Source organism: Podarcis gaigeae, assembly GCF_964106915.1.
Source record: "Podarcis gaigeae genome assembly, chromosome: 6".
In the NCBI taxonomy this organism is placed as follows: Eukaryota; Metazoa; Chordata; class Lepidosauria; order Squamata; family Lacertidae; genus Podarcis; species Podarcis gaigeae.
Window position 1 is genome coordinate 16,707,815 of NC_139682.1, and position 26,430 is coordinate 16,734,244.

A 26,430-nucleotide genomic window follows, 5' to 3' on the forward strand; every position below is an offset into this window, starting at 1 on the left:
ACTCTTGTGATAGGAGATGAAGGGTGTAAATCAAATTAGTCAGTGGATAGCTGCAAACCCACATATATAGGTGGGAGGGCCTGGGGAAAACAGCTGTTTATGATGAGGTCCACCTCCAGTCAGTAGAGTGTGAAACTCGTAATCTCATGGTCTTGGTTTAGAATCCCATGCTGGGCAAAAGATTTCTGCATTGCAAGGGGTTGGAATAGATGGTTCTCATTGACCCTTCCAACTCTACAATTCTATGATTCTATGATTCAGTTCAACACCACCTGCCTGAGTTTGGTACACTGTGATATGTTTCTGGTCACCAAATACATTTGGGCTCAGTATGAATTTCCCTCTCAAATGAGCATATTGGTTTAGGGCAGGGATGGGAGACCTGCAGTCCTCCAGATACTGTTGGGCTCCAACTCCCATCAGTCCCAATAAGCATGACCAATGGTCCGGGATGATGCATGCAGTGGTCTCACAACATCTGGAAGGCCACAGGTTCCCCATCTCTGGTCAAGGGCCTGAAAGGGTCAGGGGAGTCTTTAGCATATGCGCTGCCGGGGAGCAAAGATCCACCCAGCGCCCCCAAGTCTGACAAGCGCCATCGCTGGTGCGGCACGTCTTTGGTAAATGAGCACACAAAGTCAAAAGTCCTTTAGTGAAACTGTAGGTATACAACTCAGTAATACCTGTGTATATATGTATTTCGTTTTTCCAGCTTGATCAAAATCATTCATTATTTCATAACAGGTAGATAGTTAAGAGTGCAGGCGGCAGGTGACAGGCGCCCCCCAGAATTCAGCGCCCGGGTGCCCCGCACCCCTTGCACCCCTGGGTAAAGACGGCCCTGAAAGGGTCTTTGGTTTGATTTTGCCTACGCCACATTGTTCAGGATAAGTTATTAGGTTTGGCAGGATACTTGAGTATAAGCAGAGGCCATGTGAGTTAAAGAGGAAAATGGAAGACAAACAAAGGGAGGCACCTTCGGAGAAGAAGTTGAGTACCTTCACATCTACTCATTGAGGCTGCAAGGCTTAGAAAAAGAGTTCCACTCAAGGCCTGTCTGGCTCAACATCAACATGTTGCAGAGGAAATTCCCCCAGGAAGCCCTGGCTTGATGGGGAACAACTATTCCAGGGTAATGACGGGGGCAGCCTCTTTTTTTTGGAAATAAAATGGCCCTTTGTGCATAGAATTACACAGGAAGTGATGTGCACCATTTTTAAAGCATTTTGAACCTGTGCTGTGAAGGTACCATGCTTTGAAGCTGCTCCAAGCAGATTTACACTATTAAAGCAAGGGAGGGAGGGAGACAGAACAGCTCTCCATACACCTTGTAAGTGCTGCTCCGTGGTATATGGGGTTGCTCCCAGAACTATCTTTTTAAGAATCCACAAAGAAGAAGGACAGGGTAGACTTTAAGATGTCCACATGTGGAAATATAATGGTTGTTAGGGGTTACTTGTGCGTAACCTTACTTCAGTTCAGTTAGCTTGCTTGCCCCAACCATGCCCAGGGTCGGAGCTCGCCCTCCGTGACCTGTTAGTCACTTGCAGAATCCGAGAGTGGGCGTCTCTTGAACCTCTTCCAGCATAAAAGCTGTTTGACCCCGAGTCTCCTCCTATGTTCTCTGCGCGGAACACGTCTGCGCAAGTAAGGGGAAGGCAGGGGCGTCCCAGCGCTCTCTCCACTATCGTCGGGGGAAGGGTCTTGGAGCCCTGTCACCAATTCCTCCATCTCCCTCTCTTCTCTATGGGTGTTACGTTGAAATCCTTCCCCCCTGCTCGTCCCCTCTCCGGCATCGCTGAGTGGCCCTGCCTCCGTCTCTCGTTCTGATGGCAGTTCCCTGACATCCATGTCCTCCCCAGGACCTCCTTCACCCCCGGCCTGACCCTGTGATGGGACCTTGTCCCCTTATTCAGCCAACGATGCCGGGAACCCCCGAAAGGAGCTGCTGTCGTCGTCCATGGACTCAAACACCGCTTCCCACCTGCTCCAATTTCTCACGGGTGGTACTTCCCCATCTGACTCCTCCTCTTCTGACGATTCTCCTCCTTCCTCCTGGGAAGCTGGAAAACCCACGAAATCCTCCTCCTCCTTGCTTCCAGCGGATCCCACCATCCCTTGCCAAGCCTTTCTTTGAGGACAGACCCTGGCAAAGTGTCCTGGCCGTTGGCAGAGGAAACACTTCTTGGTGCTTTTCCCAGCCTTTCCCTCCCTTTTGCCTCCTTGGTTGGCGCCAGAAACCTCGCACGCCCGCGCTCCATCAATTTCCATGGGCAGGCAGCTTAGGCATCTCCAGAATGCGGTAGTCAGAGTGGCGCTCTCCCCTCCCTTCCCGCCTTTCCAAAGCGTGCGCTTCTTGGCAAGCGCCTATTGCCAGCGCTGCCTTCGTCAGCTGATCCAGAGTCTCCGGGCGGGGCGCGCGGGAGAGCTCATCTTTAACGGTTGGCGACAACCCCTCCTCAAACAGAATCCGTATGGGAGGGCTATCTAGATCCCATTCGAGCCAGTGTATTAGCATCGCAAAGCAGGACCAGTAGTCTCTCACGGAAAGTTCCCCCTGCTTGCATCTCAGCAGCTCCCTTTGGGTAACGCTCTCCCCCAATTGGCTAGAATACATCGCGTCCATTGCCTGAAGAAACTTCCGAACGTCCTTCATGGTGGGGTTCTGCGAGGCCATTAGGGGTCTAACCCATTCCCTCGCGCTGCCCTCAAGGTGCCCCATGATATACGCCACCTGCGCTGCCTCGTCAGCAAAGTCATCATGCTGCAGCTGCAAGGCGTACTCTATTTCTGTTCGGAATCCATTATATTTCTGGGGCTCCCCCCCCAAATTTGTGTACTAGTCCTGGCACCTTCTTTGCCACTGGGGTAGGTCTAACCTGCGCGCCCTGGGTGCGCCTCTCGTCCAGCCGCGCCATCAGCAGTGCCACATGCCATTCCAGCTCCTGGTTCCTCTTTAGTAGGTCCTGCGCCCCCGCAGCTGGCTCCGCTGCCCCGGCGCCTCCAGTCTGGCTCATGTTTCCACTGCTTGCGCACAAGTAACAGCAGAGACTCTTGGATTGCTATAATGGTTGTTAGGGGTTACTTGTGCGTAACCTTACTTCAGTTCAGTTAGCTTGCTTGCCCCAACCATGCCCAGGGTCGGAGCTCGCCCTCCGTGACCTCTCCGTGACCTCCGTGAACCTCTTCCAGCATAAAAGCTGTTTGACCCCGAGTCTCCTCCTATGTTCTCTGCGCGGAACGCGTCTGCGCAAGTAAGGGGAAGGCAGGGGCGTCCCAGCGCTCTCTCCACTATCGTCGGGGGAAGGGTCTTGGAGCCCTGTCACCAATTCCTCCATCTCCCTCTCTTCTCTATGGGTGTTACGTTGAAATCCTTCCCCCCTGCTCGTCCCCTCTCCGGCATCGCTGGGTGGCCCTGCCTCCGTCTCTCGTTCTGATGGCAGTTCCCTGACAGGAAACAGTACAGAAGAGACTGGGGCAGATTTATCTGTCCACAGCCTAGACATGTACTCACCAGTTTTGCATCTGAAGGCTGTTCTTTCTTCTATTGAATGTAGGTCTTGGTGCTTAGTTTTCTGATTTTGCTTAAGCAAGCACATCAATAGGTTATGTGTATGCTCCTTAGAAGGATATTTATGTGAGCTCATGATCCAATGCCTTTAACCGTACATTACAACTATTAGGTCTTCCTGTAAAGTTTATTCAAGGAAACTTACACTACGAGTTTCTCAAGGCCAGGTGAAGACCTCTCTCTTCTCCCAGGCTTTTTAAAATGCCACGGTTGCTGGTTTGTAAGTACTGCATGCTTACTGACTTTAAGCTGTTCTGTGGTATTATGCTGATTTATATAATTTTTGTGCTGGTGTTGCTTTTCTACGATGCGTGATTTTAGCACAGTTGGTTGTGTTAGCAGTCTATTGATTTTAAATTTTTGAACTTCCCAGAGGACACAGTTGACTGGGTGGCATAGAAATGCCTAACTAAATATGTAAGAACCCCACAAAATGTCTTGTATCTTCATTACTGGGGTCTGGGTGCAATCTTGTCTAGGGTTCACCTTGCGGGTCAAGCTTTCTCCCAGACCTGTGAACCGTGACCTTCTATAGATGTAGATGCCACAATTGTAGCAGTCATTGGAGCAGGGCAGCAGCACTTACTTGACCTTCCACAGAATCATAAAATCATAGAGTTGAAAGAGACCCTGAGGGTCATCTCGTCCAACCCTCTGCAATGCAGGAATCTCAGCTAAAGCATCTATGACAGATGGCCATCCAACCTCTGCTTAAAAGCCTCCAAGGAAGGAGAGTCCACAACCTCCTGAATTTGAGTTCTACTCTCCAGAGCAGGAGAAAACAAGCTTGCTCCCTCTTCCATGTGACAGACCTTAAGATATTTGAAGATGGCGATCATGTCTCTTCCCAGTCTTCTCTTTTCCAGGCTAAACATACCCAGGTCCTTCAAGCGCTCCTTGTATGGCTTGGTTTCCAAACCCTTGACCATCATTGGGGTGGACAAGGTGATGGCTAGGTCAGTGTGGTGCAAACACGCTGATGGGGGTGCTGGATTGAATCTACTGGTGTGTTTTCACCATGTTTACCTCACCCCTTTCGCTGCTGGTAAGCCGCAGTGATGCTTGTACCTGGGGTGCAATTGCCTTACCAATTGTAACTGTGCTGTAGATGCACAGGAAACCTTTTGCATGGAAAGCATGTTGTCAGCTACTAAGTTATGGCATCTATTAGCTCTGAGCTGATCCCAAGCCCTGACAACATCCACTGCCTGCTGTCATGAATCTTTCCAGATGAGAAAGTCTAAACTCAACCGTTGTTACACTTTTGCACTGCATTGCAGAGGACTTCAAGACCCACACAGTAACCTTTCCTTAATGCAGAGCTGGGCTTCTGTCTAGGACACAAATGCCAATGATCACACCACAATAATGAATGTCAGAATTGCCTGGGTATCTGGTGTCAGCCCAGAAGCATGAATAACAATTTGCATTCTTTTGACTCATAAATGTGTTTTGGTGCAGCTGAGCTGTCAGGGTTAATTTATGTGTTTCCCCCCTGACAAGTTCTCATTTGCAGACTAGTTTACACTGGTCCTGCTTAAGGAGGAAGCAGGATGATCTCCATTTATTTTCTGAGCATGCGGCTGAAAAATTGCCAGGGTATAGGAAGACTGCTTCTCTGTCACAAGAAATTAAGCTGTGTTAAGGCTTCCAATTTTGTTGGTCATCTGAGCTTAGTTTTAATTGAAGCTTACATACACACTGTTGGAGAATTTGAGACCCGTTCTCAGAGAATATTTGGCAAAATGTCTCCGCCCTCAACTTCTGCAAATGGTGCGGAGAATTTTGAGCACAATCATGGATACAACCCAGAATGCAAAATAATATTCGAAAAGGAAGCAATATTTTGGAGGAAAAGCTCAGTCCTCCTCTTTTCACCCACTGATTCCTGCATACACCATTAGGAATGAAAGGTTGTATTCATCGCTGCCATGCCACTCACACATCCAGTGTCTGCTTGCAGAAAGCCGTCCTCTCCTTTGCAACCCTCTCTCTCCCCATAAGATTGGCTCTAGGGGTTGGGGACCACCCTGAACAGACTTGGAGTGGAGGAACACGCTTGGAGAGAAGGGGAAGAGAAAGTCCCTTTGTGTTAGCAAAATGCCTCTTGCACAGCATTGCATACAACACTATCAATATTCTGAGCCAAAATTTCTCAGAAGAGGATGTTCTGAGCCATTTCAGTTTTTGTCCCCCCCCCCCAAAATGGCTGGAGAATTCTGCCTCTCTAGAGGATGTTTGGCAAAATGTTCCCCTCCAATTTAACCTGCAAATGTGGAGAGTTTGGGGGAAGTCCATTTTCACTCATCCCTGAAATGAAAACCTGAAATTCTGATGGTTTCCTATGAACACGCTGCTTGTTACCATTAATTTCCAAACGGAACATTGTCTGGCCCCAAAGCCCTTGAACTCCTTTCCCTGTAACTTGGCAGGCTTCATCCACCCTGGACATTTGTGTAAGAGCTGAATCCGAGCCAAACTGACAACTCCCCCTTGCTTCAAAGAAGTTGGATGCCAAACTGCCTTGCACATTCTGAACCACCACACTAGGTCTCCCAGTGTAACCGATGCACAACAGAGATGAGTCTTTTCAAATTTATCTATAGCCCTTGCGAGTTTCTGTAGATTATAAGCATGTGGGAGGCACATGTCTCTTGACCAGCATCTTCAGGTGACCTGTAAGCAGGTAGCAGCTGGTTCAGCAGCACAGGTGGGCCTGTGTTGCTGACCTGGCTTCCTCGTGCCATGCACCACGGCCAGGTACTGAAAGGTCCAAGGCAGCAGGGAGCTTGGGATGGTGCAGGCACAGCAAAAACTGCCACTACTTCATGTAAGGATGTTTGTCTGATGATGTTTACAAACCTTCTCAGAGTCAGGACCTCACAGGGCCCCTGGCTTCAAGAAGACTTGTATCCACAGTGAGACAAACATCCTTACAAGTCCTTGTTGCTGAATGTATCAAGGCCAATGGCTGGAAAGACCTTGAACCTCCTACTCCTTTTCGAAAAGTGGATCTTATAATGAAAGACGGAGATGCAAAGGGCATCTTATGCTCAGCATGGCACCGTGTATGCAAAATCTGAACGGAGAAGGCTGGAAACAAAATGACTGCATGGCAGACACAGAAGGAACCACTATTATGCACTGTGCAACATGGAACGAGATAGGCTTTCAGACATCCACACAATTAAAGTAAACAAGACTAAAAATAACCCCAGAGAGGGAAACAAATTGAGCAGAGAATATGATTATATCTAATTTCCATGGACTTCATGTCATCTTGCACTCTCAGTGTTGCTGCCGTTTCAGCGGAATAATAACTATGTTGTTCCTGTCTAATCATTTGTTTCTCCTGTCCCAAGGAACAAATTGAAGCAGGAATAAAATGAGGCTGGGAATGGAAATGATTCGAGTCTTCTCGCCAAATCGACTGTCCAGGTCAGACTGAGGATGTGGGCTACTGTGGTCAAATCTAGGCATGTTCTGTAGCCCAGAGATGCTTAATACCGTGGGATGGTGCGGAGAAAGTAGATAGAGATGTGTTTTTCTCCCTCTCTCAAATGAAGCTAGGTGTCAGGAGATTCAGGGCAGACGAAAGGAAGTAATTTTCCATGTGGCACATAGTGACGCCATCAAATTAAATTGCTTTGAGTGGGAACTAAGCATAAGAATATGGGTCAAGGCCAGTGGTTCATTCATTCCAACATCCTGTTCTTACAGTGGCCAACAGATGCCTGTGGAAAACACACAAGAACATCATGAACGCCACAACACTCTCCTCTCCTGAGATTTTCAGAAGCATTACTACCTCTGACTATGGAGAATAAAGGTATCAATGACTACTAGTCATATTACCTCCGCGAATCAGTCAATGGGGAACAAAGTGAGAGAAGACTATCACTATTCCTTACAAATCCCAGAGTTCCCTGTGAAGAGGAATTGATGGTTAAACCACTCAGGGAATTGTAGCTCCAGGAGGTGGAGCATAAGGGCGTCCTGGCAACTTTCAGCACCCTTAACAAACTACAGCTCCCAGAATTCTTTGGGGAAAGCAGGGCCGTCTTACACATAGGTGCTAGGGGTGCGGGGCACCTGGGCACCGGGCTCTCAGGGGCACCAGGCCAAGAGTCCAGGGCCCGAGATTTGAGTCTGGGGAAGAGCACGTCCATTGGTCGGAGCCCCACGGCAGGCTTTTCTGCTGCAAGTTTGGGGGCTACCGAGCCAGGAAAACGCTGAGGCAGCCAGTCGGCTCTGCTCTCCTGCGTGCCTGGGACTGGGCAGCCGGGGTGGGCGCCAGGTGGATCTTTGAACCCCGGCACCGCATATGCTTAAGACAGCCCTGGGGGGGGGGGGGAGCCATGGCTGTAAAAAACAATCTGATAAAAGCACAATAAAATTATGTTTATGGAAGTTCTACCTTACAGAATCCTCTGTGTTTCATGGTCTCTGATGGTATGCTTCTCCTATAAGCATTCAGTGAATGAGTGAAGTGCATCTCTGGATTCTGCAGATTTGAGAGATTTGAGGTGTAGCAGGGAGGAGAGTGGGCAGCACAGCAAAGTTGGGCTCAAGCTGGTGAAGAGCCCTTCTGAGTACCTTGCCTTTGGCCAGTTCCTGTGCTGCTCTACTACTGCCTAAAAGGGAAAGTGGAGAGCCTTGAAAGGAAGCAGTGCTGATGACCAACACAAATTGAGTTTCAGATGAGAAATCATGAACATTCGCTCCCAGACTTTACTCTATGAGGGACGCTCCCCTAATCAGGGGGGGAAGTGATCGATAGCATCCGAAGCAGTGTGCCATGTACCATCTAAACACAACCTAAATATTGGATATTTGCAAGGAAACAGACAGGAAGGAACGAGGGGGCAATTTAGCCACTCATCCTGAATAATTAACCCACCGGAGAAAAATCACGCTTGTTTTCTCACAGCCAATTTGTGACTCCAAATGTACCCGCTAAACTGTGCCCCATGAATTATTTATCGAGTTCTGATAGGAGGCTTTAAGCAAGGAAGCTCTCCTTCATCTGTGTCCGTTGAATCGAGATGCGCTAATGAAACGGCTTGTCGTTTTGGAAAGCCAGTTCCCTGAAGGTAGGAATAACCTTTAGTGGCCCCTGTCGAGTGCTGAACAAAGCATGCCTCCTCCATCCCTTTTGTTTCGCTAGAGTTGGAGATGCTTCATTTTGCCTTGGATCTGGGCCAAGGTCTGGGGAAGAGCTGTTATGGGGTTGCCATTCAACATAGCAGCCCTGCAGGATGAATTCTTTCTCTCTCCACTCAAATGTGTATGGCAGCTTACCTCATTTCTGCCGAGACCATATAACATCGGTCCTGAAAGATCTTCATTGGCTGTCATTACGTTTCCGTGCACAATTCAAAGTTTTGGTGCTGACCTTTAAAGCAAAGCCCTAAACGGCCTCGGTCCAGTATACCTGAAGGAGCATCTCCACCCCCATCATTCAGCCCAGACACTGAGGTCTGGCACCAAGGGGCTTCAGGCGGTTCTCTCACTGCGAAAAGTGAAGTTACAAGGAACCAGGCAGAGGGCCTTTTTGGTAGTTGCGCATACCCAGTGGAACGCCCTCCCAACAGATGTCAAGAAAATAAACAGCTACCTGATTTTAGAAAACACCTGAAGGCAGTCATGTTTAGGGAAGCTTTTAATGTTTGATGTTTTATCATGTTTTCAATATTCTGTTAGGAGCTGCCCAGAGTGGCTGGGGATGCCCAGCCAGATGGGCGGGGTATAAGTAATCAGTTGTTGTTGTTGTTGTCTCCTTATGCTGTGCGCTCCTGTGGTACATAACTGACTGCCAAGCAAGGGCAGGGGGACACACAGTGCAATGGTGTCAGAACATTGGGCCGCTTCAGAACTAAGGGTGGGGGAGAAATTGGATTTGGTGTGCATTTGGTGTGCATCTGGTGTGCAAATCACACTTTCCAGAATAATATGCAAACTGAAACACAGCCAGCCATCAAAATTTACACTCCTCCAAGATTTGCAATGCAGCTCTCCACCCAAGTAGAGTATACAAAAATGCATACATTAAGGAAAATGGCAAACATGCATTATACTCGGGGAATCAGCTTGCAAAAAGGGGTATACTTTGTCCAAACTGCACGTAAAAATGTGTTAGTAGAAATTTGCACTAAAATGCTGCAGAACTTTCATGAGGATTAAAAAACCAACCAACAACAATGGTGCAAATTGCTGCAGAAACATGAAGATCTGGAATAAAAGGCTGGAAAAAGTAGAAACTGAGAAAACTGTTGGAATGTTGCATGTGAGAGTCAACTGCGTGCCAGCAAATTCAGGTCATGCAATTGCAGTGGATTTGGTGTTTTTACACAACAAAACCACTTCCTAATTATTTTTACTCAGTGGCAAAGCAAAAAAAAAAAAACCCCACACACTTCACCAAGCCTTTTCCAAACATAGGAAGAGAGAGAGAGAGAGAGAGAGAGAGAGAGAGAGAGAGAGAGAGAGAGTCTGTGCTTCCAACTGCAAAAATTGAATGACAATATATTCCAGGCTTCTGGTTCCAAATGCTTGATGGCACAGCTAGTTACTATGAGATTTTCCATATTTCAGTGAAATGGGGTAGTCCCAGGGACCAATGAAACAGCTTTCTTATTTTTCATTTTATTTCTTCACTGTGTTCTTCCAAATGTGCCAAATTAAAAGATCCAGAATTCACAGACTGATATATGATGTTGCTGCTTGTTAGCACAACTCTCTCTTAATTTATTATTATGTTGAGATCAAGCAGCTGTTAGCAGTGCTTAGCACCAATTTTGCATGCATTGGAAGGAGACGTCCATCATCCAGTGGCAGTTTGCATCTACTTGGCTCGCTATTTTCAGACCTGCACAGTCCCTTTTTTCAGGCGGTATACCAAGCCATTGCATGTAGTTTAAAAAGAGAGAGAGACAACACCCCACAACTGCTCACATCCACCTTAAATTCATCATTTTTTTAAAAAAAAAGTTAAAGGAGCCCTGACAGTTAAGTCCAGTCACGAATGACTCTGGGGTTGCGGTGCTCATCTCGCTTTTCTGGCTAAGGGAGCCAACGTTTGTCCACAGACAGTTTTTCCAGGTCATGTGGCCAGCATGACTAAGCCGCTTCTGGCGAATCAGAGCAGCGCATGGAAACACCGTTTACTTTCCCACTGGAGCGGTACCTATTTATCTACTTGCACTTGACGTGCTTTCGAACTGCTAGGTTGGCAGGAGCTGGGACCAAGCAATGGGAGCTCACCCCGTTGCGGGGATTCGAAACGGCAACCTTCTGATTGGCAAGCCCTAGGCTCAGTGGTTTAGACCACAGCGCCACCCACGTCCCTAATAAATTCATCGTTGCCACTGGCTAAAAGCTTCCTTGCTGCCTAATTTTCCAAGCATTCTGTCTGAAGTGACAAACATCCAATCAACATGCACAAATTGGATGTCCCTTTATGTCAGGAGCATAAATTTAGCTTCAATAGCTAATGTTGGACACCGGATGACATCAGGATACCTGTTTACATCTGTCTGATGATTCTGCAAACTTAGCTCTCCTACTTAAAAAAAGAGAGCCATGTGTTGGAGCCACACCCTCCTGCAAGAGCTGAAATGGTGAGGAGGACTATAAGAATATAACAGCCCCTGCTGAATTAGACCAAAACCTTATCTAGACCACCTTTTGGTTTCCCAGAGTGGCCAACTAGATTATGACGATGATGACGATCAGTTGGATTTCTTACCTACTCTTCACCAGGGCAGATTAACAATATAAACATACAATATTAAAATCAATTAAATCCAAAGGACAACTGAAATAGATCCTGCAAGCCTTTGCAAAGAAACTTATACCTCAAGGTTGGAAGGATAAATACCCACCTTTGCTCCTCAGTGCTCTGAAGATCTTGCTCCTTTCTATGTTCGGATGTATATCTTATGAGTGTCCATCTCATATCAATATCTGTTTGGACCTATGGAGTGCTTATATTAATTTATACCCTTAGGTCGGGGTTGATGGGTTAGCTTTATTGTTAATGTAAGCTGACCCTGTTTCTTTTGGTTACATTTGCATATTATTATTTTTTTAAATGAAAATCAGTTAAAACAACTTACAATTTGAATGGGGTAGATTCCAAGATGATAGATAGACAGACAGATTAGACAGCTAGATCCTGGGCGTCAAAGGCCAGGATAAAGAGATGCATGTTCAGCATACACCTATGGGAATCTCACAGGTAAGGCATGAGTGAAACAGCCTTCTCCAGTCCCAATGACTGGTGTGCTGGAGGTCCCACCTATCTATCATGACTAGTTGCCATTGAGACCATTATCCTCTATGTATTTGTCTAATCCCATTTTAAAGCCATATAAATTGGTGACCATCACCACCACCTAGGGTAGCAAATCCCATTGTTTTTAACCATGCACTGTGTAAAGCAGTGCTTTCTCTTGGCTGGTTCAAAAGTCGCTCCAGAGGATAATGCAGGACAGAATTGCTAGCTATGCAGTTAAAGACTATGTTCGGCTCTCCATTCACACATTCATCTGGGGCTCTAGTGCCGGTAATCTAGTGTCTAGTGTACCCAAGAGATTCTGAAGCATGTGTGAAGTTGGCCTTTGCATCCACTGAATGCTTCTGCCTTTTGAAAACATACGTCCAAAGTTTCTTCCTTCCGTACAAAACTTTTAATTGTGTTATTGGGCAGCAGAGATTGAAGAAACACAACCCAGAATCAAAGTGCACATCTTATTAGTTTACCCCCGAGTGCTAATTTTAAAACAGGCCAATATTGAGCCTGCTGTCTTTGTCCACCACTTTTCAAGCATTGCCTTTGCATGTGGCGCTTAATAAGCCTTCTTTGGCACCAGCTTATTGCCCTGGTGTTTCCAAAGACAATTATGTTGTGTTGTTCAATGATTAAAGAAAAGGTCTCTGCTGGTTACTGACTTCTTGCTTCTGCAAGTGGGTGAACTACAAGCGCACACACACACGCACACAAGGAGAACAATAAGTTACCTGAACTATTTCGAGATATGAACTCACATACACATAATGAAGTCCAAACTACATGTGGCATGAGGCCCCCATGATAAGATCTCTCAACAAATTTCTTTGGTTAAAAATAGCCACAGGAGGAGGGGGCGAATTTGATCAGAGCACAAACTGGTGTTTCATTTTTTATTTTTCTCAAAGGAGAAAAAGGTGCCAAACACTTACCGTATTTTTTGCTCCATAAGACACACTTTTTCCTTCCTAAAAAGTAAGGGAAAATGTGTGTGCGTCTTATGGAGTGAATGCAGGGGGGAGGCAGGCAGGAAAAGCCCCCAAGAGCCACACACTAGCTCTGTGCGGCTCTTGCGGGCTTTTCTACGAGGAGGGAGAAGGGACTGACGTGGCCAGTCAGTCCCTTCTCCCTCCTCGTAGAAAAGCCCGCAGGAGCCGCATGCTCCTTAAAGGGTGCACAGCTCCTGTGGGCTTTTGCGGGAGGTGGGGGAATTGCCAAACGGCTGGAGAGGTTGCGCGGCTAAAGAGGAAGCCAAGACAGCGAGCGGGATCCATCCCGCTGGCTGTCTTGGATTGTGCCATAGCCACATGCAGCCACTCCCCGCCTGTCCAAATAATATTTTTTCCCTTGATTTCCCCCTCTAAAAACTAGGTGCGCCTTATGGTCCAGTGCGCCTTATGGAGCGAAAAGTACGGTACATGATACAAAGTACAATTACAAACAAACCATATTGAAAACATTTAAAATCTGTTGGCGGTAAAACAAACCTTAGCTACAGCTCATGGTTTGCCTGCAATGAGATAAACCATGAGCAAAAGATCGGATGTATCACTAAGCCGAACCATGACTTAGCTCACAGCAGCATGGCAGCAGCAAGATTGGAAGAGGAGCAAAACAGCCACAATCTTCTCTCCAGCAAGCCATAATACATTTGCTCATTCTTGCTGAACCATAGTTTGGCATAGGGTTACGTGCCATAGCTGTCAACTTACATATTTGAAAATAAGGGACCAGCAGCCAAAATAAGGGACCGGCAGCCTCACCTGTTCCAGGCACTCCAGTCTTCCTGTCCTCCTGCAGTCTGGTCAAACTCATGCTAGTAGCTTCGAGAACACTGTCCAACCAACTTTGTAACCAGAGGTTCAACTGAAGAGAATCTGAATCACATACACCACAAGGCCTATGCAGCCTCAACTTAAGATGGCTCCCCGGCCTGGCTTTACACTGCAACGTTTGCAGCAGCACGTGCAACAAAATGGCACCCAGCATTCACAAAAACCCTCAGCTTGCATTAACTAGCCTCACACAAGGCATGCAAGCTCCACCCCCCAGTCGTTCTTAGACTTCTTATTGGGTGAGCAACACAGCCAAGCAACACAGTTGGAGCCTCCCTCCTCCCTGGCTGGCAGGGAGGGAGGGGAGCTGCTTCCTTTGAAATTTAAGGGACATCATTTAAGGGACATTTAAGGGACATCCATCAATAAGGGACAGCAGCGGGACATGGTGCTGGAATAAGGGACTGTCCCTTCAAATAAGGGACACTTGACAGCTATGTTACGTGCACAAACTGGGTCAGTGTCAGAGCGGCCAAAGCTGCTTCTTCCTGCCATTTTTACTTCCATCCTGAAAGATCAGCCCATCGTTGTCTTGCCGAGACGGTAAAGACCAGGTCAAAAACATGCAAGGAGGCATCTAGAAGATGGCTGTAAGCAAATGTTTCTGCACTTTCCTAGTGGTCCAAAGGACTAATATGAGCCAGGCACAACGGCAAATAGATTGCTGAACATCAGCTGGGGAGACTGGAGTTCCAAGTCTCAACCTAGTGGTGCAGGGCCCCACTCAGCAGAATAAGCAGAAGGGTCCCCAAGCACATGAGCTGCCTTACCTTCTGAAGTACCTTCTGAAGATCAAGCCTAGGATCTAAAATTACCTATCTGCACCACCAGCTCAGCCAAGAAAGTGGCCTTGGGTCAGACACTACCTCTCAGCCAAACCTACTCATCACCAGGTTCTTGGGAGGAAAGAGTGGGTGGAATGAGAGCTCCCTGGAGAAAGGACAGCCTACTACATGAGTCTCTCATTTCCTGTCTGATAGCTCAGTCAGTAAAGCATGAGACCTTTAATCTCAGGGAAGTGGGTTAGAGCCCAATGGGCAAAAAGATTCTTGCATTCCAGGGGATTGGACTAGATAGCCCTAGGGCTCCCTTCCAACTCTACAAACCTGATTCAGCTGACAGAATGGTTTGAAGGCACACGACGGAGCTCAGAGCCTGCCAAGATGTTCGCTAGTGAAGAACACTAACAAAGTAAATGGCACTCTGCTCTGTTTTTCCCTGTTTGCTTTGGAGCAGACTGAAATAATCTGAACCACTTTCTGTTGTAGGGGCAAGATAAGTATGTGATGTTCTGCTGCAGAGGTGAGCTAGAATCCAAGAGCAGATGGAAAGCCCTGCTGGTGGCACTGAAGTCAAGCATTCTGCTTCCCATAGTGACCAACCGGTTAACCCCAGGAAATCCACAAAGAAGACATGAGGGAAATTACGCTCTCCTGAATTCACTCCCTAGAAGCAGGTAGTCAGTGGCTTCCTGAACATGAAGGTTCCATATCACCCTCTTGAGTAACAGCCATTGACAGACCACCTCTCCATTAATTTATCTAGCCCAAGCCCCTCTTCCTGCTGAAATGAATTTCTGGTTCTTTGGCAAATACGACAAATTTATTCTGGGGAAATCTTTGCCCAATTCTCTGCCTAGAGATAGCTGGCATTCTAGTGCCATCTTCTGGACAGTCAATAATAGCAGTTTGCTTCATTAGCCACAAAGGCACAGAAGACAAGGTTCTCAGTGGTATGTTTTTCTCATATACAAATGTCCTGGGATTTTCTACGCTTATGCTAGGAACCTTACATGTGGTTTTGAACATCATGAAAAAAGACTGCTCCATCCCTCGTTTCCCCCCCTTCTGCTTTACTTAAAGACTGTAGAGGCCTTGCTTTTCCATTTTTAAATGGCACCTGGTAAATCAATAGCCATGGTGTAAAAGTGATGGGGAAGAATTATTTGACCCTACAGTTTTATAACACCAATGCTGGATGTTGCAATGCAATTAACACATTGAATACAGGAGATTCAGCGCAATTATTAATTTAAAAAATTGCACTTAGGGGTGTTTATTCTAAGTGCTAAGATATTCTCTGGTGGCAACCAGGTATCCATAGGACTTCATTGTCTCAGTCTTCACAACCAGCGTAGTACGTCAGTGTTATGAGCCCCATATTGTAAATGAAACCCTAAGGTCAGTTTATCCTAAGCTTACAGGCAAGATGACATTTGAGCTGCCTGCCTCCTGGGTCACAGCTCGGTCCCTCTGCCTCTATATTCCCATTACCATTAAATTGAAGGTGTTCAAAAATAATGATTGCCAGAAAGAAGACTGATCATTGAGTCTACAGAGCGATTTCACACCATCCCATTGTTATACTACATTATTTTTGGAAGGACATTTTAAGCACAAGACGCAATAAGTTTGTTTGACTTTTATTATCATTTCAATAAGCCTTTAAGCACCCAACCTTGATAATGCACCTGCGGAATTTGGATTTATTCACTTAACATATATAAATAATGATACATTTGCAAAATAAGAATGCCGTCTTTAAATACATGAAACAGACAAGTGAATGCATTTTTTTCTGAAAATGAACAAGTATGTGGGGCTTCTCAAAACATTATTGCAAGAGCAGAATAATTAGTACAAAAACAAAATACTATTTCTACAATATTTAATTATCATCTGCCTCAAGATTTATATTGTTGCCAAACTTTGCATAAAGCTGGACTTTGAGGTCTGATAATATTCTCTGGATGGATTCTACTCGTGACTCCAAAGCGCCAATTTCTTCCTGCAGGTTTTTCTGAGAAAAAGAAGAAGAAAAAGTAACAACCCCAAACAAATCATAAAAAACCACAACTGCCTAACATCCAGTTCTCAGAAGAAACCTATAGATTTTCTACAGGACCGGCTATTATAAATGACAAGACACTGTAAACAAGCTTTTTGGAAACACATTAATCAGGCTTAGGGGTTTAGAACATTATTATTTTTGTAAAAATCAGAATCAGAGGAAAAGCTTCCTAATCTGTCCGAGCATAGACTCTAGAGTTTTTTAGAATAAAGCAGAAGAAAGATCTGTGTAGCTGCTTGGAAAACAGGATCAGGTTGGATAGAATGGGAAACTGTGGCTAAACAAACGCCAGGAGTCTGGCATTAAGGCATGAGTCAGGAGGGAGAAGGGAAGAAAGTGGTAGTCATTACTGATCTAATAAACAATGGTTTATAAGACCAAGACTGATGCATTTCAAGTGATCCTAAATGAAATCTGATGAGCTTCATGAAAATCAGTTTCAGTCAGTTTTGACCACTATTCTAATTGTAACTTTTTTTCAAGATGGGGAGAACATAGCTGGTTGTATCCAGAGTTAATCAAATTGGGGGCTGCAAAAGCTGCCTTTCCCATCCTCTCCGGCCCATGGCAAGCCCCAGCCTCCACAAAATTTGGGGGAATTCACCTTCTTGCACCACAGCCCACCTCCATGAGCAGGTCCCCCAGCCCCCAGTGGAGTATTTTCAAAGATAAGGAGGCTCGGGGGGGTGTGGGAAAGTCAGCTTCCACCAGCATCATTAGGCACGCTTAACTCTGGATCCAATCCAGCGAGTTTTATACTTAAACCAGGAGCATATATATTAATGATAAATACAAAGCCAAATGTATCAATGTCCCACTGAAAGGCATACATACTGAGGTGTTAAGCACTGGAGTTCAGAGCCACTAAGGTTTTCCAAATCCTGCAAACCTAGTTTTCCATGAGGTGGTAAACCTGTGTATGAACAGTACCACTTTAAACTGCAAATGGGGGCTCCCAATAATGATCTTCCATGTGAAAATATTGTCTCTCCCAGTCTTACCAGGAGATGTCAGAGAACCTGGGACCTTTTGCATGCAAAACAGATGTTCAAATGTGGAGCTATGTCCCTTCCACCTTTGCAATGGAGTAATACATTCAAGATGCCAGCTTAACACCTCAGTGACGACTAGGCTCACAACCTCTAGTATCAGTACTGGGGGAAATGGCTAATCAGGTGCCAGGGAACAGGGCTGGCAACTGGTTGGAGCATCTGCCTGCTGGGCCTTACCAAGCAGTGGCATGGCTAGGCATCACTGGAGAAATGAAGATGGCAGGCTGCTGCAGCCTCGCCCCAGCTTGTGGCTTCACTTCACAGCACCAGACTGAGCGCTACCAGCCTACTGCCCTAGTGAAAATGCGTAAAGAAAAAAGAGAGACACCGGCAACCAGTGTCAGCCCTGGCATTTCACAGGAAGTTGCCATACACTATGACAGACCATTGGCTCATCTACCTTTATGCTGTCAATACTGACTGGTAGCATTTCAGACAGGGCTCTCTCCCAGTCCTACCTGAAGATGCCAGAGACTGAATCTGGAACCTGCAAGCAAAACTGATACTCTGCCACTGAGCTGTATGCATGTCAGCTTCTGACACCAGGCCCAACTTCGTATAAGGCAGCTCCCCATCTTGCTACAATGGTGGAGCAGTATGGGGGCAAACCGGCCTGTTAATATGGATGCTGTGTCTGTCCTATGCAGAAAACCTACACAGCAGAAATGTTTAAATACTACAGTATTTAATATTATTTAGTATAGTAATGAACAGAGAGAAGAGGAGAGACAGGTGAAGAGAGAGAAGACTCTTATCAGGTTTTCATCTGCCAGACTCAAGGATGCTTCACACACAAACATTTTTTGCTGCATCACTGAGAGGACCCACAGAAGATCCACAAGGAATAAGCACCAACCTTTGCTTCCTCCAGCATCTCTTCTGTTTCTTCCTGTGGGTGGCTAATGAAGACATCTCCGATTTGATAAGGTATCAGTAGTGAATCGTCATCAAGCATCATGAGGTCATCACATGCATCTTGCAAGTTCTGAAGCTGTTTCTGTGATCAAGAGATCAGTAACTCTCCCATCCAATTACTAGTAACATACTAAAAACTGTAACCTACTCATTTTAGCATGCCTGAAGAGTTGTGTACATAAATATATGTGCTTCCTAGTGAACACCAGAAAACATTAATCGCAACTCTGATTTTTTTATTTGACTACTATGCATTTTCAGTTACCCAGTTTGACTTGCACTGTGCCTATTCATTCTGCTACCAACGTTAAATAAACAATGCATTTCCAAAGAAGTGTGGAAAAATATAAAATTTCCCACCTCACATCACTGGAAGTTCCACTCAGTTAAATGGGACCTTCTACACAGCTGGGCGTGCTTAGGATTTCATACAGTGAACAGATTCCCATCCAGAGGCTTTATAGTAAGGGTACCTTTTTATCCTCTATTTCTTCTTTCAGTTCTGTAATTCTGCTGGTGTTTCTTGCGAACTTGTTAATTTTCTGTTGGTCCTCAAAGGTAACATTGACATCTTCTGCTGCCTGGAAAAGACCAGCAGAAACAGGGAGAGCTCAATACACATAACACACAAGACAATCATATGTGTTTTCAATCCAATTATGGAACATAGTGTGCTCACCATTAAAGTTTCTGCTTTAGATTAGCTAGTCAACATATCCACATTTTACCAGCATTATTTTCCAAAGGATTTCAAACCAGCTGGCTACTTAAAGCAAGACCAGGAAGGAAACAAAAGCACATTAACAAGGAGCACAAGGACATTTGCAGACAAACACCTTGGGACATTAGCAAAGACAAAGTGACCATAGGTAACACCTGAGATCACAAAGGAGCCAGTGTAGTATGCTTACTACACTGTATGCTTTCTACACTATATGCTTACTACTACTACAATGTATGCTTACTACACTGGCTCCTTTGTGAGCCCAGGTGTTACCTATGGTCACTTTGTCTGTGCTAATGTCCCAAGGTGTTTGTCTGCAAATGTCCTCATGCTCCTTGTTAATGTGCTTTTGTTTCCTTCCTGGTCTTGCTTCTGTTGAGTTGTACTAGTGTTGTACTAGGTCCTGAGAGACCCAAGTTCAAATCCACACTTGGACGTAAAGTTCACTGGGTGGCCTTGGGTCAATCACTGTCTCTCGAACAGTATTGTTGTGTGAGAGAGAACCACATACACTGCCTTGAGTGCTTTGGAAATGGATGTAACATTGGAACCTGACACAAGTAATAAATGTGAAAAGTTAGTCTTGGCTAAGTTAGGCTGCATGGATTTCAAAAGGGACAAAATTAAACTAACTTTGTCTGGATCCAACCGTAGTAAACAGATAAAATAAACAATGCCCTATAGTTTATAATGGGGTGTGTGCATTTTTCTCCCTCAGTGCCCTTTGCATAATTGTACAGTAATCAAGATGTTCAATGCTGTCACATGTGGATTGAATTGACACGACAGATTTCTATGTATTAACTGCATGTATCAATCGGCTTACCAATGCAAGGATACGTCTTTTCAACTCTTATTTACTGTGAATGGACACTGCTAATAATATAATTAGAACTGTCTATAATTTTCTGCATTGCATGTCTGTCTGATCGTACCAAATCCCAACACACACACAAAATGTACCCACAACTCAGGAAAACACTTCCTGTATCTGATAAAGTGGACTGTAACCTGCATGCCATAATAAATGTGTTGAGTCTTTTGTTGTTTTGCAGCAAGGAACTAACATAGGTGCCCCTCCAGAAAGCCCTTCAAATGCACAAAACACTCACCACCCAATACTCAACAAGTATGTCCAAAAGGCCAGATTCTTTGTAGGGTGAATACCAGCCTGCTTGTACACTCCAACTTGGGAGCAATTCCTGTTAAATTTATTGAGACTTTCTTCCAAGGAAAAATGCAAAGGATGAGGCAGCGAGTCTTACAACGGGATCTGTTTGTATGTACCAAAGAATAGATTTAGCTAAAGCACGTTCAGCAACATTTACTATCTGGATAGATGGATAAAGGTAAGGTTCTGCACTAAAGCAGGACGAACCAGCTCCACAAACATAAGATGGGAAACAGCTAGACTGCTAGCAGTACATGTGAAAAGGACCTAGGGGGCTTTGTGGACCACAAACCTAACATGAATCAATAGTGTGATGCAGCAGCAAAAAATGCTAATGCTGTTCTAGGCTGCATCCCAATCAAGGGAAGTAATAGAACGACTCTATTTTGCCTTTGTCAGACCACACTTGGAATACTGTGTCCAATTCTGGGCACCACAATTTAAGAAAGATGTTGACAAGCTGGAACATTTCCAACTAGTGCCTCCTGTCCAGGTTGGTTAACTGCCTTAATTTAAATGTTGTGAGGGTCCTATGCCCTTTTGTTTTTGTTTTTTCCGGGGGGGGGGGTTGTTTTCATTTTGAGTGTGTATTTTGTGGTTTTATATTTTGATTTTATTCTGCGAACCACCCTGAGATCTCTGGGTATAGGGTGGTCTATAAATTCAATAAATAAATAAATAAATAAATAAATAATTGCAGAGGAGGGCAACCAAGAAAATCAAGAGCCTGAAAAACCAAGCCTTATGAGGAACGGTTGAAGGAGCTGGGCATGTTTCGCCTGAGACTGAGAGGAAATAGCCATTTTCAAATATCTCAAGGGCTGCCACATGGGAGGCGGGAGAAGGCTTGTTTCCTCCTGCTCCGGAGGGTAGGACTAGAACCCATGGCTTCAGGTTGCAAAAAAGGGAGATTCCGACTCAAACATCAGGAAAAACGTTCTGGTAGGAAGAGCTGTTCAGCAGTGGAACCGTCTCCTTCAGGAGGTGGCGGACTCTACTTCCTTGGAGATTTGTAAGCAGAGGTTGGGTGGCCATGGATGCTTTAGCTGAGATTCCCGCCTCGTAGGGGGTTGGGCTAGATGACCCCCGGGTGTCCCCTCCGACTTTTATGGTTCTGTTTGGCCTCGGGCCAAAGATCGTTATTTTGGGGAGAGAGAGAGGCTGAGTCCCGAGGCTTCCCGGTCCCGCCGCCTCGCCTGGCCCCCCTCGGCCTCCCTTCCCAAGGCAAAGGCCACAACCGGAGGCGCCTCCGTAGCCGCCACAACCGCTCCCTCCCCGGCCTCCCTTCAGCAGCTCACTCACCGCTTTCTTCATGGTGGCCGCCATCTTGGGGACTGAACTACGTCCTCTCCTCTGGAGGGGGAGACGGCTCCCCCACTCGGCTCTCCTCCAACCCGGTTTTTGTTTTGTTTCTCTCCCCTGAGGAAAAATTAAAACATACCCCGGGGTTATTTTGTTTCCTCGAAGGGAATTTCGCTCCCTCCCCTCAAGTTTATCAGAGGGTACCACCCCCCTCTCTGCGGCAAATGTTGGTATCGCCCGGTTTCAAAGGAGAGGCGGAGGGAGGAAGCGAATGCCGGTTGGCCGGCAAAAATCGAAGAGGGAAAGCGCATGCGCCCAATAGGTCCGGTTGCCGCGCGCGGCGAGAGCCAGCAGGTGGCAGAGCGGACACGGGGAAGGGTTTGGGATTTTGCAGGTTGGCGCGGGAATCTGCCGCGCTCCAGATGTTGCTCCCAGCATCCCTGACCTTGGGCCATCCTGGCAGGGGTTGATGGGACTTGGTGGTCCCGCAGCATCCGCCCCACTTGGGAGAGATCTTTTTCTGATTTAAATTAAATTTCTAGATGTGCATATGCTGGAGGAGTCTCTCGAGAGTCCCATGGACTGCAAAAAGATCAAATCTATGCATTCTTAAGGAAATCAGCCCTGAGTGCTCACTGGAAGGACAGATCGTGAAGCTGAGGCTGCAATACTTTGGCCACCTCATGAGAAGAGAAGACTCCCTGGAAAAGACCCTGATGCTGGGAAAGATGGAGGGCACAAGGAGAAGGGGACGACAGAGGACGAGATGGTTGGACAGTGTTCTCGAAGCTACCAGCATGAGTTTGACCAAACTGCAGGAGGCAGTGGAAGACAGGAGTGCCTGGCGTGCTCTGTTCCATGGGGTCACGAAGAGTCGGACATGACTAAACGACTAAACAACAACAACAAAGATGTGCATCTAAATTAACATCACCGTGTAGCATGCACAACACTTTTTGTGCAACACTTGTATGTCTTCTCGCATCCTCTGTGTTGGTGGCGAAAATCTTTCTTTTTTGGGGTGGCGGTGTGCCACAGACACATTGTTTATTTTATTTATTCACTTTATTCAATTCATAATACATCAGTGGTCTGTGATACCCAGCCGAGATTGAAGGGCTTTGAACTCAGCAGGCCTTTATTATTTTTTAAAAAAACAATCATGCACAAGTTTGAGCTATGAATCAATAAAAAATGCAGAATCAAAATACTAAAACAGGCTACAGAGCAGTGCAATTATAGGGAGAGAAAAGGTTTGTTAAGCAAAAGATAAAAACACTGCTGTTCCCTATAGGTGAGAATGCAGCAAGAGATCTATGTAGCTGGAGTGAAGCCACTTGCTTCAATGGTGGGAACTTCCAGATTTCCTGACTTGCTTATACGTAGAAAAAAATCCCTAGTTGTTCCTTTTTGCTGTAGAGATCTGCAAGTTGCAACCTGGCCCTCTGTCCCCTCTGAAGATATTACAGTGGTACCTCAGGTTAAGTACTTAATTCGTTCCGGAGGTCCGTACTTAATCTGAAACTGTTCTTAACCTGAAGCACCACTTTAGCTAATGGGGCCTCCTGCTGCTGCCGCGCCACAGGAACACGATTTCTGTCCTCATCCTGAAGCAAAGTCCTTAACCTGAAGCACTATTTCTGGGTTAACGGAGTCTGTAACCTGAAGTGTATGTAACCTGAAGTGTACGTAACCCAAGGTACCACTGTAATTAAACATAACAATTGTCTTTATATAATAATGAATGGTGCTCCCTCCACAATTTTCGTGGGGGTAATAACTCTCTAATCCACCTTCAACATTCACTTTGTTTTACCAACTAGTTCTGTATTCTATAATACAAGAAAAAAATCACGTCAAGCAATAACATTTCACAAAGGCAGCTGCGAGAGACATGTTGTGCCACCAAGCCATGTTTTCCTCTCATATGAGCCTCAAGCTTTAGGGGAGGGGGAGGGGAGACAAGGTGTGGCTCTGGCTGTGCTGGATGAGCTCACAGCCTTGGCACGGACTTTAGAGCAAATTGGGGAGATGAAAGCATTCTTTAGCAGCAGCATTTCCCTTAACTTGGATGGAATCCAGATATCTGCACCCCTTTGGCATCGCATACCTTTGCTGGCTACCTCTTTTAGACTCAGTGCCAATGCCCAAATAAACACTGTGGGTAGAGACCATGAAACACATGCAGCTGGCTCCTTAATACTCATAAGGAGAGCTCTGCTGGATCACACCGAAGGCCCATCCAGTCCAGTATCCTGTTCTTACAATGGCCAACCAGATGTCTGCAGGAAGCCCCTAGGTATGGACCCAAGTGCAGCAGGGTTTTTCCACCTGTGATTTCAAGAAACTGACATTCAGAAGTGTACTGCCTCGAACAGCAAGCTCTGGTGTTGAGGATCTGGTTTATACTGTTCTGGTTTGTCAGGAAACAAGGTCTTTGCAAAATTGATGAAGATAATGAATTCCATGACTAGGAAACATTCCATGGATGGGGATTCACTGTCCAAAATAATTCCATTTCAAAGAGAGACTGGGCGTATTTCTTTGGCTTCATTATGCCCACACGTTCACCCAGGAGGGCGACGCCTGGGAAAATATAAACAGTTGCTCCACCAGAGAACTTTGTGTTCTCCCAGCCTCAGTGATGTGAAAAGAAAATGGGCCAGCAATTTGATCAGAGTTGCAGAAGCAGTATTTTGCCTCATTTTGATAATATTGTGTTATGTTGAATTACACTGGCTTTTAGTAATGTTTTGAAACAACTGGGTTTTTTTAGAGATTCTTGCGGCATCTTTTCGTATAATCTTCCGTTGTACTTTATAATGTGTTCCACGTGCGACATGTAAACCAATTTAGGAAGATTTTTTTTCCCTTGAAAAGCCATATGCAAATGCATTTGAATAAGCAAGGTAGGAACTCAGCTATGGAACTCAGTAGGATTTACTCATGGTAGGGCACCTGCCTCGTATGCAGAAGACCAATGGTACAGACCCCCTGCATGAAACCCTGGAAAACTGCTGCCGGTCAGTGTAGACAATTCTGAGCTAGATAGTCTGCTTCCATATAAAGCAGCTTCCTATGTTCCTAATACACTGTGATACTGTGATGCTGTTCTTTTAGGTAAAGGGATCCCTGACCATTAGGTCCAGTCATGGCCGACTCTGGGGTTGTGGCGCTCATCTTGCTTTATTGGCCGAGGGAGCCGGCGTACAGCTTCCAGGTCATGTGGCCAGCATGACTTGGCTGCTTCTGGCGAACCAGAGCAGCGCATGGAAACGCTGTTTACCTTCCCACCTGAGTGGTACATATTTATCTACTTGCACTTTGAGGTGCTTTCGAACTGCTAGGTTGGCATGAGCAGGGACTGAGCAACGGGAATTCACCCCGTTGCGGGGATTCGAACTGCCGACCTTCTGATCGGCAAGTCCTAGGCTCTGTGGTTTAACCAACAGCGCCACCCACGTCCCTGTTCTTTTACACAATAGCAATAAATGCCTTTTTGAAAGTGCGTCCAACATTCTAACCACCAGGCCACACCAGCTGGTCACAAATAGGCAGCAGCCGGAGCTTATTAAGTCCAGGAGAATTGCAAAGGGAGAGCAGAAAAACAGGTTGCTGAGTCCAACAGCTGGTCCTGCTTTGACTTTTCCAAGGTGACTTTCTGCCCTCCGACGATGACATGTGTTACAAAAGAGCAGCATGGCCAGGCTTCTTTGTAGGTGGCCTGGTGAACATTGTTCTCCGTTTTCCCCAACAGGAAACCCCACATACCATTGTGGCTAGAGTCTTATTGCACTTGGAGCAGGAACACCAGAGGGTCAAACCAAAGGGCCAGACTAAAATGTGAAGATTAATGTGTAGGCAAACAGCAGAGCTTCCACACTGCACAACAGAGGAATCCAAAGCAGCAGTTGCACTAGTGGAAATTCATTGCTCAGCAGATCCCACCATCTATTGTGCAACAAAATTGCCAGCAAGCTGTGCAAAAATATTTCACCAGCAGGACAAGCTGGTGGCTTTATCGTACTGCTACCTTGGCTACAACCCCGTGTTTCACTGGTACTGTGCCAAAACTTGTACAGTGGTACCTCGGGTTACATACACTTCAGGTTACAGACTCCGCTAACCCAGAAATGGTACCTCGGGTTAAGAACTGTGCTTCAGGATGAGAACAGAAATCATGCAGCGGCAGCAGGAGGCCACATTAGCTAAAGTGGTGCTTCAGGTTAAGAACAGTTTCAGTTTAAGAATGGACCTCCAGAATGAATTAAATACTTAACCCGAGGTACCCCTGTACAGCGGTACCTCGGGTTACAGATGCTTCAGGTTACAGACTCTGCTAGCCCAGAAATAGTACCTCGGATTAAGAACTTTGCCTCAGGATGAGAACAGAAATTGCACGGTGGCGACGCAGCAGCAGCAGTGGAAGGCCCCATTAGCTAAAGTGATACCTCAGGTTAAGAACAGTTTCAGGTTAAGAACGGACCTACAGAACAAATTAAGTTCTTAACCCGAGGTACCACTGTATTCCAATTTCTTGAAAGTGTTTTTTCCCCTAAGAAAAAGGATTCCATTTTTCTCTCTCCTTCTCAGGGCACTTAAGAATATATTTGGAATGTATGTGGGTGCAGACTTTCCAGATTCCCTTCTTCTTGTTGGCTCTGCCTGGTGTGTGTGTGTGTGTGTGTGTGTGTGTGTGTGTGTGTTTCCTTCCAGTAAA

General features: G+C 46.0%; 1 protein-coding gene and 2 long non-coding RNA genes across 3 annotated transcripts in view; 1 reads left to right on the forward strand and 2 right to left on the reverse strand.

Annotated features, from left to right (window-relative positions):
* The window catches only part of LOC310847238, a 410,873-nt gene that overhangs the window by 353,447 nt on the left and 30,996 nt on the right, over positions 1–26,430 (reverse strand). The window lies entirely within an intron of this gene.
* LOC310847288 lies at positions 14,141–18,726 on the forward strand. Its single transcript, XR_014565765.1, has 2 exons — positions 14,141–14,718; positions 14,770–18,726. It is a non-coding gene; the product is annotated as an uncharacterized lncRNA (long non-coding RNA).
* Positions 16,103–21,886, reverse strand: PFDN4 (prefoldin subunit 4). Its single transcript, XM_083744822.1, has 4 exons — positions 21,711–21,886; positions 18,987–19,094; positions 18,455–18,595; positions 16,103–16,495 (listed from the first exon to the last, which is right to left on the reverse strand). The coding sequence occupies exons 1-4, from the start codon at positions 21,732–21,734 to the stop codon at positions 16,364–16,366; spliced, it is 405 nt and encodes a 134-aa protein (XP_083600948.1). The 5' UTR covers positions 21,735–21,886; the 3' UTR covers positions 16,103–16,363.

Coding starts and splice junctions, on each gene's coding strand:
- PFDN4 (XM_083744822.1), bottom strand. CDS start 21,734: ATGGCGGCCACCATGAAGAAAGCG. Junction 18,596..18,986: donor AAGAAATAGAGGATAAAAAG/GTACCCTTACTA, acceptor TCTTGATCACAG/AAACAGCTTCAGAACTTGCA. Junction 16,496..18,454: donor AGATGCTGGAGGAAGCAAAG/GTTGGTGCTTAT, acceptor TCTTTTTCTCAG/AAAAACCTGCAGGAAGAAAT.